Source organism: Kryptolebias marmoratus, linkage group LG16 (assembly GCF_001649575.2).
Source record: "Kryptolebias marmoratus isolate JLee-2015 linkage group LG16, ASM164957v2, whole genome shotgun sequence".
Taxonomy (NCBI): Eukaryota; Metazoa; Chordata; class Actinopteri; order Cyprinodontiformes; family Rivulidae; genus Kryptolebias; species Kryptolebias marmoratus.
This window is the reverse complement of record NC_051445.1, coordinates 31,820,815-31,835,576: the sequence shown is the minus strand read 5'-3', so window position 1 is coordinate 31,835,576 and position 14,762 is coordinate 31,820,815. Positions and strand designations below refer to the sequence as shown.

General features: G+C 38.9%; 1 protein-coding gene across 8 annotated transcripts in view; it reads left to right on the top strand.

Moving 5' to 3' along the window:
* The first annotated feature begins 1,720 nt into the window (after positions 1 to 1,720).
* The window catches only part of LOC108250049 (phosphatidylinositol-3-phosphatase SAC1-B), a 25,033-nt gene continuing 11,991 nt past the window's right edge, over positions 1,721 to 14,762 (top strand). For 7 of the 8 annotated variants that reach the window (XR_005234218.1, XM_017439747.3, XM_017439752.3 and 4 more), the window contains exons 1-14: positions 1,721 to 1,837; positions 3,680 to 3,780; positions 4,087 to 4,161; positions 4,256 to 4,383; positions 6,686 to 6,835; positions 7,487 to 7,546; positions 8,880 to 8,913; positions 10,601 to 10,702; positions 11,298 to 11,383; positions 12,277 to 12,363; positions 12,449 to 12,517; positions 12,638 to 12,717; positions 12,822 to 12,920; positions 13,003 to 13,141. Coding sequence is in view for 7 of the 8 variants with exons in the window: in XM_017439747.3 (XP_017295236.2) it covers positions 1,731 to 1,837; positions 3,680 to 3,780; positions 4,087 to 4,161; positions 4,256 to 4,383; positions 6,686 to 6,835; positions 7,487 to 7,546; positions 8,880 to 8,913; positions 10,601 to 10,702; positions 11,298 to 11,383; positions 12,277 to 12,363; positions 12,449 to 12,517; positions 12,638 to 12,717; positions 12,822 to 12,920; positions 13,003 to 13,141 (1,317 nt within the window). In the remaining variant the exon portion in view is untranslated. Of the gene's footprint in view, positions 1,838 to 2,616; positions 2,688 to 3,679; positions 3,781 to 4,086; positions 4,162 to 4,255; positions 4,384 to 6,685; positions 6,836 to 7,486; positions 7,547 to 8,879; positions 8,914 to 10,600; positions 10,703 to 11,297; positions 11,384 to 12,276; positions 12,364 to 12,448; positions 12,518 to 12,637; positions 12,718 to 12,821; positions 12,921 to 13,002; positions 13,142 to 14,762 lie in introns of those variants that run through there. The other variant, XM_017439748.3, reaches the window with a different exon arrangement.

Below are 14,762 nucleotides of genomic sequence, written 5' to 3'. Positions count from 1 at the left end.
ACAGGTCTGCCTAAAAAAATCAGACAGCTGCAGCTGCTGCTGGTGTTCTCACTAAAACCAGGAAGTTACAGAACATCACCCCAGTTCTAAAACCCTTACACTGAGTCCCTGTAGCTCAGAGAATAGACTTTAAAATACTTCTGTTAGTTTATAAATCACTGAACGGTCTAGCACCACAATACATTAAAGATCTGCTGTTGTTGGATCAACCCTCCAAACCACGCAGGTCTTCTGGTTCTGGTCTACTCTGCATCCCCAGAACCAGAACCAAACATGGAGAAGCAGCTTTCAGCTTCTATGCACCATCAATCTGCAACAAACTTCCAGAAAGCTGCAAAACAGCCGAAACACTGAGTTCCTTTAAATCACGGCTAAAACCCACCTGTTTAGAGTTCCTTTTGAACCATAATACCTGGATGTGTACTGCTGTCTCATTTGGTGACTGTATGTTATTGTTTTTATGACTTTTTAATTGAGTGTTTTTATGATGTAAAGCACTTTGAACTGCCTTGGGCTGAAATATGCTATGCAAATAAACTTATAAACTTGACTTTAACTTAACTTATGCACAGTTATACCCTCATGAATTTATGCACCAGTCAATTTGTCTTGTTTGATCTGTTCTGTATGTGTTACCTGTTTTTGTTAATTCTTAATTCTGGAAAAAATATTCATAAAATGTATAATATATGTATATGTAAGTGTATAATATATATATAACAATTTTGTGTGTTTTGGAGTGTGCATCATTCAATGTTTGTGGCGCGTTTAACAGTTTGCTGTGCATTTGCACCTGTGGGCCACCATAGATACACGTTGGTGAGAACTATTTCTTAAAATGCTGTACTTTGCTAACAGACAACCAGGGTTGACACCATCAGCTAATGTTGAAGTTTTAGGCAAATATTTTGCTTAATTTGTAGCCCTCAGAGTATGTGTCGGGAATGCCTCTCAGTTACAACCACACTAAACACACAATATCAGTAAAACTGACTGAATTATTTTATTATTATTATTAATTTTCTAAGGTCAGTTGGTTGTGGCAGCCTTATTAAATTGGTCTGGCTCCAAAAGTTAATCAACAGTAAATGTACATCCAGTAATTATTTTCTGAAAGTTTCATTAAAACTTGTCCTGTGGTTCCTGAGATGTTTTGCTAACAGATAGAGCTGACTCCAAATAGTTATTGGTAAATGTTTAAACAAAGTTCTCAGGCAATCTGTAAGTGCTCAGTCTCAGCTACAAGCACACCAAAATATAAGTTTGTATCTGTAAAACTGATTGAATTCTAGCCACTGGCAGTAAGTCTAAAAAATGGCACCACAAGTGGGACAATAAAGTTGAAGAGAGAAAACTCAGAAGAAAGAACAATAAGTAAGAAGACTACAGGTTTAGACTCAGCTATGCATTTAATGGGACAACAGAAACCGAACAGGTTCATCAGGACAAAAAAACAGTGGATCGTGTTAAAGTCAAATGTTATAAATGCTATTAGGCCAAAACAACTGTTTTTAAATTAAAGTAAATAGGAGAATTGAAGTTAAACCTAAGGACAGGAAGGACTGCTGGGCTGAACTGTTTTTTAAGACCAACTGATTTTATTAACAGAATTTATTTTTAAGAGTGTGCGTGACGTATACTCTAGAATCTGGAGTCCAGATTCTAGAAAATACATCCTTGGCGAGGGGCGCCTTCTTGCTGCCAGTCCTCCAGCCCAGGAGGGGGCGCATATGCGTCACAGACCGGAAGTTTCACGGCCTAAAGAAGAAGAAGGAGCTGACACGTCACGGAGGTTAGAAAGCATCAAGATGGCGTGGACTGTGGAGAGTTACTGTCTGTAAGTATTAAGGAATTCCTTCTTTGTTTTACATTTATGTGGAATAAAAAGCCGTGTGGGTGTTGGTGGGGATCCAGCTGACGTCATGGTTAACAATAATCACGTCAGTTTAAAGACGTTAGCTTTAGAAAGCTAACAAAACATCAGAAACTAGAGAGAGCAAACCTCCGCCAAGACCCACTGTCACTGTGATGTCATAACGGGACCGATGACGTCATGACCACGTGATGTCATCACCGTATGTTGAGGAACTCTCCGCCTAGGCCAAAGGCTCATTAAAGATGTTTGGAGACGGATCGTGATCCCAATCACCACCAAAATGTAATGATTTGTTCTTTTTGACAACATCAACATTTCCTGAAAATTTCATCAGAATCCGTTCGTTAATCTTTGAGTAATTTTGTGCACAGACAAACAAACAAACACCTTGTTGGAGGTCAACAAGAGGAAATGATCAGGATAAAATGTATTTTGTTTAACTTTCCTGTCCTGGGGGCTTAAAGCAGCCACAGTTTTCCAACAGGTAGCAGAAGTTGTCAGATCGCCATATGCTTTGTTTTTAATCAGCCATATGAAACAGTTTACCTGTCAGATTATCACCATCTTATTAACCGCTGTATAAATATCTCCTTCCATTTGTTTCCCATCTTTGCTATAAACGGAAATGATGGTAATAATACAGAATTAAAATAAATAAGTATTTAAGCAAGGAAGTCCGAGGATTAAATATTTGAATTTAAAACAATTAAACTTGGAAAGTATAATGTTTTTATTTTTAGATTTACAGTACGTGCAGCCATGAGATATTCCTTTAATCCCAACACCAAACAACTTGATGAAATAATGCAAGGTAGGGAACTTAATAAAAGTAGTGCATTGTCTTTATTTTTCAAAGTGGTTTTAGGTTTTTTAATCACTGACTACAACCTTACTAGTAGTTATTGGTCGTGTCTTGTGGTTTCCTTACCGACTACATTAAGTTCATGAATTCACGATCCAGAAATGCATTGCACACTGCCAATTGTGTAAATACACTTTACAACCTAGTCTATGCATGTGTAGCCATTTAGTTATGATTGAAAACAGATCACTGACTGACTTGTTGTCTGTATGGTGACCTGATGGACTTCTTGAAAAATGCACATTAACACATGTATGCTGGACTGATGGAGCACCAGACTCGTACCAGAACCAGCACAGGATGTGCTGTGGTCTCTGACAGAACTGCTTCTGGGTCCAAAACCAGACTGCTGTAGTTAGTCACGTTATTACCTCTAAAAAGATGATGGGCAATAAATATTTTACTCTTATCAATTGAATTTTACAAGAGTGTGAATGTTACAGTGACATCCAGGGGGCCAAGCTTTTAATCACATGAATACAGCCCCATCTTAGTATGTACAATTAATGACATTCAGTCCACCAGTTCACATAAAACTCTGTAACAAAATGTCAAAATACAAAGAAAAACAGTCATTAAACCAGGTGGTAAATAAGCTTCAGTCAACAACAGGACAAAGAGCCACACACCACACAGTACTTGTTTGGAATTAATAGAAGGAGCGACACTGCAGGAAACCCAAGCCAACCCTAACTATAGGATTTATTATAAAGGAAAGTCTTAAGCCTCATCTTATAAGTAGTCAGGGTGTCAGCATCACACAAACTGGAAGTTGGTTCCACAAGAGAGGAGCCTGAGAACTGAAAGCTCTGCCTCCTGTTCTTCTTTTAGAAACTCAAGGAACCACAAGTAACCCTGCAGTCTTAGTTCCTAGTTGTGTGAGATTACGCTGACAAAGTGCTGCTTATGTGGATCTGAAGCAGTTTCTGCCTCTGTTGCAGACACACAACCCCAGAGAAGTTTTACATCGAGCCTTGTGATGTTCACAGTTCTGTGGAGGTCCTGGTGATCGACAGGGTGTCAGCTGAAATGACTGTCACTGGTAAGGACACGACAGAGCGGTCCTACTGTCCCGTGATGTGGCGTTTCCACTGTCCCACGACGCACATTTCTTCTGTCACGGGACACGCCATGTATTGATTGACACATTGTAAATGTTCCAGGTTCATTTTTGACATTTTTCTTTAATTAAAAAATTCTTCACTCTTTTGTTTTGATTAATCGTCTCTATGTTATCATTACGTGTTGCTGATGGAAAAATGAAACTTTATTGTCTTGCTGTAATCAAATGTTGCATAAATTTTGAACAGACTCACTGACGCCTGCTGCTTCCTGTTTTGTTCCTCAGGGAGGGGGTACGTTCCTGTGTCAGCTGACACCATGCCAATATGTGGAATCATGGGAACTATCCGTTTACTGGCAGGTAAAATCATTGTTTACTTTACCTCGTTGAGATTTGGGCCAAGTTCAATATGTTGTAAAAATCTGACGGTGAAACTGTTTTTCTTTGGTGTTAGGAATGTACCTGGTAGTCATCACAAAGAAAACCAAAGTAGGAGATTTACTGGGTCATGCTGTGTGGAAGGCTTCAGACTTCGACATCATCTCCTACAAGAGGACAATACTGCACCTAAATGATGACCAGGTGGGTTTTCTTTTTGTAACGTGTCTTTTATTTTTGTAGCGAAGGCCATAGATGGACCCAATCAAACATTTGTGGTTCAGGGTTAAGGTTACAAATAAAGGTGTGAGTTTGGAGGGTGGCGTTTGCTGTTAGTCACCCTCGCTCGTGTTGTTTTCACTGACTCTGATCCTGGCTCAGATACGGGCATTTCTGTAAAATAATAAAAGATCTCTGTGTTAAAATTACAGTTTTTAAATTATTTTATTTGTTTGAAATGATGTGTTACATGTGTTTTTGTGTGAAGACTGCAACCTTGTGCTGATTGCTTTAAAGCCCTCTGAGTAAGGGGATTCATCTTCCAGTGTTATCATTTCTTATTTAAACTCTAGATGGCAGCAAAATATACAGAATACAGTATTTCCTTCATATTCTAATAACATCAGTCTTTCAGTGTGATTTACAAACTCAAATCTAAAGTTGAGACAGTGTGGATAATTTATTAATGTTTATTCTAGCAGAATGGATCAGTGTTCTGTTTTATCTAAACTTCATTTAGTTTTCTTGTTAAAACTTAAAGCTGAACTGAAAAGTATTTTGAAGCCAAAATCAGTTGAAAAAAAATCATAAAATATGCATATTGTAAAAATAAAAAACCCAGTTTATTTTAGTTTTAGGTCAGATAAACGGGTCCCTGCAGTGAAATGTCATTTTTTTTAGATTTGATTTCAGTTTATCTTTAAGCCATGTATGTCAACATATCAGGCCCAAAACACGTTTTAAATAAGATGGGAAGCAGTGGTGGGAAAAATAATGAAAAAACAAGAGAAGGAATTCACAGAAGCAGATAAAATCTGTTCTCCTTTTGTTAAGAAAGAAAAACCCACAAAGGTCACTGAAAAAACTTGAAACTGACAAAAGTAATACATTTTTTTGGACTGATCTGAGCTGAAAAAAAAAACAGTCACTGTTTTGAATTTTAGTGAAACAGAATTTAAAAAAAGGCTTGACAAAGTGGATGGTACCCTTAAGGCTTGGGCAGCCATAAGGAGTCAACATATCGGTTCCCTCCTCATGAACAAACTGCTCCAGCTGTCTCAGGTTTGAAGGCTTCCCTCTCCAGATGTTCAACAGGATTTAGATCCGGGCTCAGAAGGACTCTTCAGAACGGTCCATTCTGGCCTGTTTTGTTTCATTATTGTGGTGGAGGACCCAGGACCTTCTGCTGAGTTAAAGTGTTCTTTTCTTTGCATGCTTCATTGTTGGATCTGTGAACATAGAGCTGATGAGACTTCTTGCCAAAAAGCTCTATTTTTGTCTCACCTGTCCAAAGGACATTCTTCCAGAAGCTTTGTGGCTTGTATGCATTTTGGCAAATTTCAGTCTTGTAATTTTTGTTTCTGTTAGACAGATGATTTCTGTTTTAGAAGACAGAGCATTGGATATTGTTTAAGAGACCACATTTGATTTGCAATATAACATTCTCTTAGGAGTTATTTCCCCACTCATATTCTCCCAAATATGAATTTTGACTCCACTTAGAGCAGGGGTGTCTAATGCTGGTCCTTGAGGGCCGCCTTCCTACATGTTTTCCTTGTCCCTCTGCTCCAACACACCTGATCTGAATCAATGGGTGATTAACAGGCTTCTGTAGGACATGAAGAAGTGATTTAAGCTCTGAATCAGGTGTGTTGGAGCAGTAATCCTGGGATTATTCCCTCCAGGCTAGTTTCCAATCTGGACCAGTTTTTTTTTTTTTTTACATTTAATATGTAGGAATGTATCATTTTCTCTGTGTACTCTGGTTTCCTCCCGCAGACCAAAGAAATTGTGTCAGGTTCGTTGTTAACTGTAAATGATCTGTAGGTGTGGGTGAGAGTGTGAATGGTTGTTTGTCCCCACGTGTCCCTGCGATGGACTGTATGGACCATGTCTCACACAATGACCGCTGAAGACAGGCTCCAGCTCCACATGACCCTGATGAATAAAAAAGCAGGTTAAATGAACAGATGGATGGATTTATCATGTGACTGTGTTGAATCTGTTGTATTTCTGCTGAACTTAATGCTTTGCAGATTTTTATTTATTTCTTTTAATGAGAATATATGTATGAATTTACAGATTATAAAGAAATTCAGTTTTTGTTTTTTCACTTTGCAATCAATGTATCTAGTGTTAATAAATCAATTATTGATTTAAAATCTTTGGTTGCTGCTGCCTTAACTCTTTCAAAATGTGTCACTTCTGTGAACTATAACATTTAAGTTTCAAACTTTGATTTGCTGTCATTTATTTTTAAAAACATCTTTGGATTTATTCATTGCAGATGCAAGACAACAAGACGTTCGTGTCCATGATCAACGGTGTGCTTCACACAGATGCCTTCTACTTTGCAGCAGATTATGACCTTACCCACACCCTGCAGCGCCTGGCCAACACCAGCCCAGAGTTCCAGGACATGAGCCTTCTGGAGAGGGTAACAAACACAGCATCCAAAAGCACTTGTCTAGTTTGGTCGTGGTACCGTTAGGCTAACAAAAAAAGTGTCATTATTTGCTGGCCATTGAGGCCTGTGTGATGTCCATCAGGTCCATTCAGTCAGATCCACATGCAGCCCAGCATCTACAGCCTGACACCTGAGGCTCCCTCAGTTTGTGCTCCACATTCTGTCCAAGTGAATCCAGACAGGTGTTTTACCACAGTTCACCTGTTGGTTCAGAGCCCCAGCTTACACCTACTTGGTTTCAGTTCTATCTGAACATCCACAGAAGAAACCCAAAGTCCAATAAATGGTTTATTCTGTTTCTTTAGCCATTTGGAGCAGTTTTCACCAGTTAACCTACAGCAATTCAGCCATGCCTATTTCAGCTGTATTTATTAAACCATCTCTTTGGGTCTAGTTCTGCTTAAGAGTCCGTTCTCTTTGAAACATATCAGGCATTAATTTTATGTTCATAAAGTACTAATGATAATTAAGAACTTGTTTAAAATAGAAATTAAAGGTCAATGTGCTTCTCTCTGTTATAACAGAATATAATTCTGTAGAATGAAGTTGTACTTTTTTCTGCAGTCCTTATTTTTGCCCTTGTATTGTTGTACTGACATTTAGTTACTGTCTTTGCTGCAGGCAGATCCACGTTTTGTGTGGAACGGGCACTTGTTAAGGGATTTTATTACACAGCCAGAGGTGAGTAAAAATACCAGTCTTAGTCCTGCCTTGACTTTAGTTTTTAAAGTCAGTGGCTCAGGAGGTAGGGGTTTGTCTTGTGATCGGAGGGTTGCTGGTTCGAACCCCCCGCTCCGACTGTCTCAGCCGTTGTGTCCTTGGATAAGACACTTCACCTGCCTTGCCTACTGGTGGTGGTCAGAGGGCTCTGTGGCGCCGGTGTGATGGCAGCCTCACTTCTGTCAGCCCGCCCCAGGGCAGCTGTGGCTACAGTGTAGCTTACCACCATCAGTGTATGAATGGGTGAATGATTGTAGTGTGAAGTGCTTTGGGGTCCTTGGACTAGATAAAGCGCTATATAAGTGCAAGCCATTTAAACTAAAAATAGACTGCAGTGTGTCTTTAGTCTAATCAGATCGTGTCTAAATTAAAAGCAACAAGACTTCCATTCTAGGTACTTGAAGATGTTTCTCATTTCGGTAGTTTTCTTTAGTCCTACTGGTTGGTTGGGACCTTCAGGCTGTAAAAGGGACAGTTACACTTCTGAGTCATTCAAGTCACATTGGTTTTACCAACCCAATAAACAGTTTCATGTCAGCATGTTTTAAGGTGTGAACAGTTGTCACCTGAGACAGCCTCCTCAGACTCTAACGTCAATCCAATGGGGGGATGGGTCACTAACTCATGTGACCCATCCACATGATAACTGAGGCCTCCTTCCCAGACACGAGCGATCCATCAGATGAGTGGCATGAAAAGGCCCAACCACCTCAAACTCACCTGCAGTCAGTCAAAATGAAAACTTTTGGGTGAGCAGTGGGAGGAAGTCTGTTTACCTTGTTTTGTCAGGTAGTACTATGAGTCTTGTAGTTGGTCCAGTGTTTGTGTTTTGTCAGTGGGAACATCATATTCTGGTCAGAAATCTTGAATTATCTACAGTCTACTCAGAGACAGTTAGGTACTGTTTTTTTTTTATTTTGTTTGCAGATTAATTTTCAAAGAAAGCAGTGGACATTAAAATAAAATAACAAGAAGTCTGGGGAAGAAATAAACTCAGAATGAAGATTACAATAGTTCAAAATTAGGTGTTTAAAAGATGTCTCAAAGGTAATTCATAGTTTAGAAATGCTTTATAATTGTCCACCATTAGGAGGTAATAATGTACTGTAAAATAAAGAACCCTTTAAAAATAGTTGAACAAAAACATACATTAATGTTTTGGTTAAAGCAGAATGTGCTGCAGATCAAAATGAAATGTGTAGCTGTCCAGTTATGAAGCCGCATCAGGGGTCATGTTGAAAAATGTTTAAAGAAGTATAATATTTGATCATCTAATTCTGCTGTTCTTTTACAGCTACACAGGTTTGTGTTTCCTGTTGTCCATGGCTGTATCCTTTTCACTGGTTTAGATTTAACTGAACCATTCAGCTTCAATGAAACAACACTGGAGAGGCTCAAATAAGTGAGCACCTAAAGCCTTTCTTATTTATACTGTGACAGAACACAAACAATGACTTCACATAGTTGTAGAGAATTAACAGCATGTTATCTACAGAACTTGACCAGGTAAAACATATAACTCAGATCAATGTTTAGAAGATTTTCCCACTTTACATCTTGAGATGGTGAAGTCTGAATGTGACAACAACTTTTTACAGTTTTTATACTTCATATCACAGTTTATAGATGTACTTTATGAAAAAAAATAACGATTCCAGAATCAGGATTAGGGATTCTCGAATGTAACCAAATTCTACAGATGGCTTGTTCCGGATGCACTGGTATCAGAAGGTGATGTTACGAAGGAACAACACTTCAGACTTCAGTGACTGTGGTTATTGAAACTGGGTGCTGGTTAGTGCATATCTCCGTCAGATCGTACATCCACCTTGTACCTAGCAGTTGTTTTGTACCAGCTGAGGACAAAACTGTGAACATTTCACCCCCACGCACTGAAGTGTATGCACACATCCCTGCTTGCACTACATGTACCCACATAACCCTCCACACGATCAGGCTGTGCTTTATTTGGGAATCAGCAATATTAAATAAATATAAACGCTTATATGCTGTAACAAATATGACCTGTCCTGTGCAACTGCATAATGGCACAGTCGTAGTGTGTAAAATGCAGATGCTCCATGGTGCAGGGGCTGCTTGTATCAAATACAAAAAGAGCCTGCTTGTGTTTTTAGACAAATATAATAAAATCTCATTGTTTTATAAGCTTAATGCCTAATTAAACCAAACTGCATTTAATGTTTTTTGTTTTAAAATTTGAGGTTCTTTACAAAACATGTGTTGTTACAGACTTGAATGCCCAGGCCAAACCACACTCAGGCCTGAGCAGCAAAGGTGCTGTGAAGGCCTGAGGCCTACTGAAACGGATGTTTCTGATAACCCCAAAAGTTGGGATGTTGTGTAAATAAAAACAGATTGCAGTGATTTACAATTCTCATAAACCCATAATTTATTCACAATGGAACATAGTAATTATATCAAATGTTTCACAAATTGTACTTGTAATTTATAATGGGGGGTAATTTCTAAATTTGATGGCAGCAACACATCTCAAAAGAGGCAACAAAATGTTGTAAAAGTAAGTGGTATGAATAAATAACTGGAGGAGCATTTTGCAACAAATTTGGTTAGTTGGCAACAGGTCAGTAAGAGGACTGGGTATAAAAAGAACATTTTAGAGGCTGAATCTCACAGAACTAAAACGGTCTAAAAATATGGTATCCATTTCAAGAGTGTACATCTGTAAAAAAAAAAAAATCATAATTGTTAGGACCACTGTCAAGGTGGGTACAACATGGTGACATTGGTGTGTATAATTGGTATGAAATGTAGAAAAGTAGGTACATGTGAGACAAGATGGGTACAAAGAGACTTGTGGCAGACAGGTTTCGTTTTGTATTAAAAACCTGTCGGCAGGTGTAATATGGTGGATGTATGAACTGGCCCAAAGCCCTTGGTGCACAGGACCCAATGTGTCCATATAGTAATGCAGGTCTCAGAAGGATACTGTTACTCTTTCAGTATTGTTAGTTTCTTAACACATCTGCTGACTAGTCATCACCATAAAGTCCAGCTCCATCAATGGGAAGGTGTTCGATTGGAGTATTATTTCTAGGAGGAGTTGTTTCCGAGCTGGTGTACGATACTACGTCAGAGGTAACTGTTCTACACCATCCCTCAATGCCACTGAGTCCACCACTACATCAGACATGTGTATCAGTTCTGCTGTATGTTCTTATGGTTCTGAATCCAGAGGTGACATTCTACACAATGATCTGAGTCCAGCACTATGTCAGAGATGATTGTTCTACTACACGTTTTATGTTCTGAGTCCGGTGCTACATCAGAGATGGCTGTTGTTCATCATTGTAGCTGCATGTTCTGAGTCAGAAGTTCCCATTCTACACAGTCCATTGGTTCCTCTGCATGTTCTTGGTGTTCCTAGACTGGCACTAGATCAGAGGTGACTGTTCTACACCATCCATTGGTTCCATTTATGTTCCTATTGTCCTGAGTTTAGAAGTGTGTCAGATGGGACCGTTCTATACTGTCCAGCAGCTCTTACTTCCTGTTCTTGTTTTGCTGTCAGGGTTAGCACGTCATCAGTAAATTTCAGTCCGTGTGTGGTTTACTTCAGGATTCAGTTAACATTAGATTGTGAACCTGAGACCAGTTTCAGACTGAACATTGGACTTTCAAATATCAGGACTTATTGAACATCTCAAACAGTTCAGATGCCTTCATTTTGCAGGCGTTGATTCAGAAGGACATGCTGCAAACTTTGTGGAAACTGAACAGATCCTGCAGCACAACAGCTTCACAGCTTCCTTTGTTCAGGTGAGCCAAACTTAAATCTGAGCAATGTTTGAGATTAGAATTAGCAAAAGATTTACATGCTGGTGTAGATTCTCAACCATTCAGGACATGGTGAATCTAAGAAAAGGGGAAAAAACAAAAACAACAGGACTTCTGTTCTGTAGCTGAAACGTTTCACTTGTCATCCGAGGAGCTTTCTCAGTTCATGAAGGAGAGAGGGTGGAGTTGAGCTTTTAAAGCTGGGATGTTCTGTAAACTGGATTCAGAATCTAGTTTACAGAACATGTAGAGAAGTGGAGAAGATTTACATCATCTTCTAAAGTAAAAAATTAGTAATAGGAAATGATCATAGTAACATTTCTAATATCATGGCAGTCCTTTGTTTTCAAATGATGAAACCTTTAGTATTGTACAACAAAAAGTGCAAGTTTTAAAAGTTTTAATCTTACATAAACAGAGGAACTCTGCCCCCTATTGACAGAAACTGATTCCTGCATTTTCTGTGTATTTCAGCTTTTATATGATCAGAAAACTGCGACTACACATTTCTGAAGTTAAAAATGTAAAATATAAAAATATAAAAAGAAGAAACCAATGGTATATTGTGTTACATCCTGCAGCAGGAAGCTTTCTGTGAGCTGCAGTGTTCCTCTTGTCTTTATGGCTTCATAGAAAGAAAAAACAAGCCAAATGTAGCTTCAGTTTCTACTTCTTTTTTCCTTACGTGTTATGTCAAAGATGTGTTCACTGTCTTATGGTAGTCTATTTAATTCATACATATTGAAATGTTCTAATGACATAAACCCTCCAAAGTTTATGTTTAAAGTTTAAACCTTGTTTTGCATGTTCTAATGCAGAAACAAATATATAAACTCTCTCTGGGAATTCTGACCGAATTTTCCTTTTGCTTTCAGACAAGAGGTTCGATCCCCTTCTTCTGGTCCCAAAGGCCCAATCTGAAGTACAAACCAAAACCACAGATCAGCAAAACTTTCAATCATGTCAGTTTTTACTCTCCTATCTGATAAATGTTTCTTTTATTTCGTCTGTCTCTCATGTAGTTCTTATGAATGATTTTCTTCTTAGTTCGATGGGTTCCAGAGACACTTTGACTCGCAGGCTATTCTCTATGGAAGACAAGTTGTTTTAAACTTGGTGAGAAGAAGCAGTATTATTATTATTATTATATCTGATCAGGTTTAGATTTGATCTGTAGTGGGAACTGATTTGAAACATGCCCTGAATGGAGCTGTTGTAACATTTGTTTTATTTCAGGTCAACCAGAAAGGCTCTGAAAAACCATTGGAGCTAACTTTTGATAAAATGGTGACCAGTCTGGGAAATGGCATGATCAAGTACGATACTGACCAGTTTTTTGCTTCAGATCTGACTTTGCTGACACGTTAACTTGTCTTTATTGAAGTTTTGTATTTTTTAGTGAGTGGTTTCTTTTCTGCAGGTATGTCGCGTTTGATTTCCACAAGGAGTGCAGTCGAATGAGGTGGCATCGCCTTCAGATCTTAGTGGACATGGTCACAGAAATCCAGGATGAGTTTGGGTCAGTGTTCTGTTTTTAAACATAATGATCATCATCCCAGAGTACTTTTCTGTTCAAAGTAACTGTGTGTGTGTGGTTTCAGATATTTCCTGGTGGATGCTGATGGAAAGGTGCTGCAGAGCCAGGAGGGAGTATTTCGGAGCAACTGCATGGACTGTCTGGACCGGACTAACGTTATCCAGAGCCTACTGGCCCGACGCTCACTGCAGTCCCAGCTGCAGGTACAACACCTTACTCACAGTGGATCCCACCCCTGATCCACTGTGATCAGAAAACCTGACAGAAAACCTGGGTGTTTTCTACACAGAAGGGATTTTTCTGATTTTCATTTTGTATGAGCAAAACTGAGGGTCAGTGACTCAGAAGACTTAGAACTAATAACTGGCCTAGGATTAATGAATAATCTTAGCAGGTTCTTCTCCTACTTGGCTTGTTGTTGTAGGAATATGAAGGTTTAGATAGTTAGCAGGAACTGACTCTGTTAGACATTAACTCAAATTATAAACTAACAGAAACTTTAAGAAAAGTGCAATAATTCACATTTAATAATTGTATTTTTCTGTTTCAGTAAAGCATCTGTTTATTTTTATTAGATTTTTCTGAGCTTTTCCTTGAGTTGATTTCTAGTTTATTTAATCTGGGCTGTGGTGGAATGGACACTGTTTCAGTGGGGCTTAGGGTGGGTAACAGAGAGGAAGCAGTAGAGAGGTGTGTAGGACGACAACTAACTTGGACTGGACCCTGGATTGTCAAATAACTAAGAACATTGTATCCTAAGAAAAGACTTATTCTTGAAATAAACATCAGGCATCTACACATTGTCACCTAAGAAAACATAAAAATGAAAACAAAGATCAGCAATACAAGAAAAGATATAAACACTGTGGACCAACCAATTTGTAACATCATCCACGAACTGCTTGGCTCTTTTTCGGACCTCTGTTTTTCTTGTTTGTTGTTTGTCTTCAGTTGTTGAAACAAGTTTAGTTTGTTTCTACTTTTAATTGAAACACATTATTGAAACACATTGAAACACATACTGTTGATTATTGGAGGTCTGTCTTTTTGTAGCCAACCAACTCTCATGTTATTTAATTAACTTCTGCAGTCTAACAGCTAGAGCTGGTTGGTTACAGACTCATCCTGGGTAATGATCCAAATCCTTGTGCTGAATCAGGACTCATGAGCCTGAAGTCTCAAATAACCCAGATCTTATGCACATTCTGACACGTGTCCACTAACTCTGTGAGTTAAAGGACTCACTGGAAGAAACAGCTGAAAACACCCAGAAACACTGCAAACTCAGATAGGGTGGGATATGATTCAGATTAAAACTCACCAGAAAAATAGCATTCTTGGATGAGTCTGTTAACGTACTTAACTTCAGTCAGTAAATCTAAGTAATAAATATTGCACTGGTGTTCAGTTTGTGGCTGATATATGCAATGATGATGGTGACTATACACTCACCGGCCACTTTATTAGATGCACCTGTCCAACTGCTCATTAATGCAAACGTCCAATCAGCCAATCACAGGGCAGCAACTCAATGCATTTAGGCATGTAGACACGGCCAAGACGACCTGCTGCAGTTCAAACCGAGCAGCAGAATGGGGAAGAAAGGTGATTGAAGTGACTTTGAACGTGGCATGGTTGTTGGTGCCAGATGAGCTGGTCTGAATATTTCAGAAACTGCTGATCTACTGGGATTTTCACACACAACCATCTCTAGGGCTTACAGAGAATGGTCCGAAAAAGAGAAAATATCCAGTGAGCAGCAGTTCTGTGGGCACAAATGTCTTGTTGATGCCAGAGGTCAGAGGAAAATGGCCAGACTGGTTC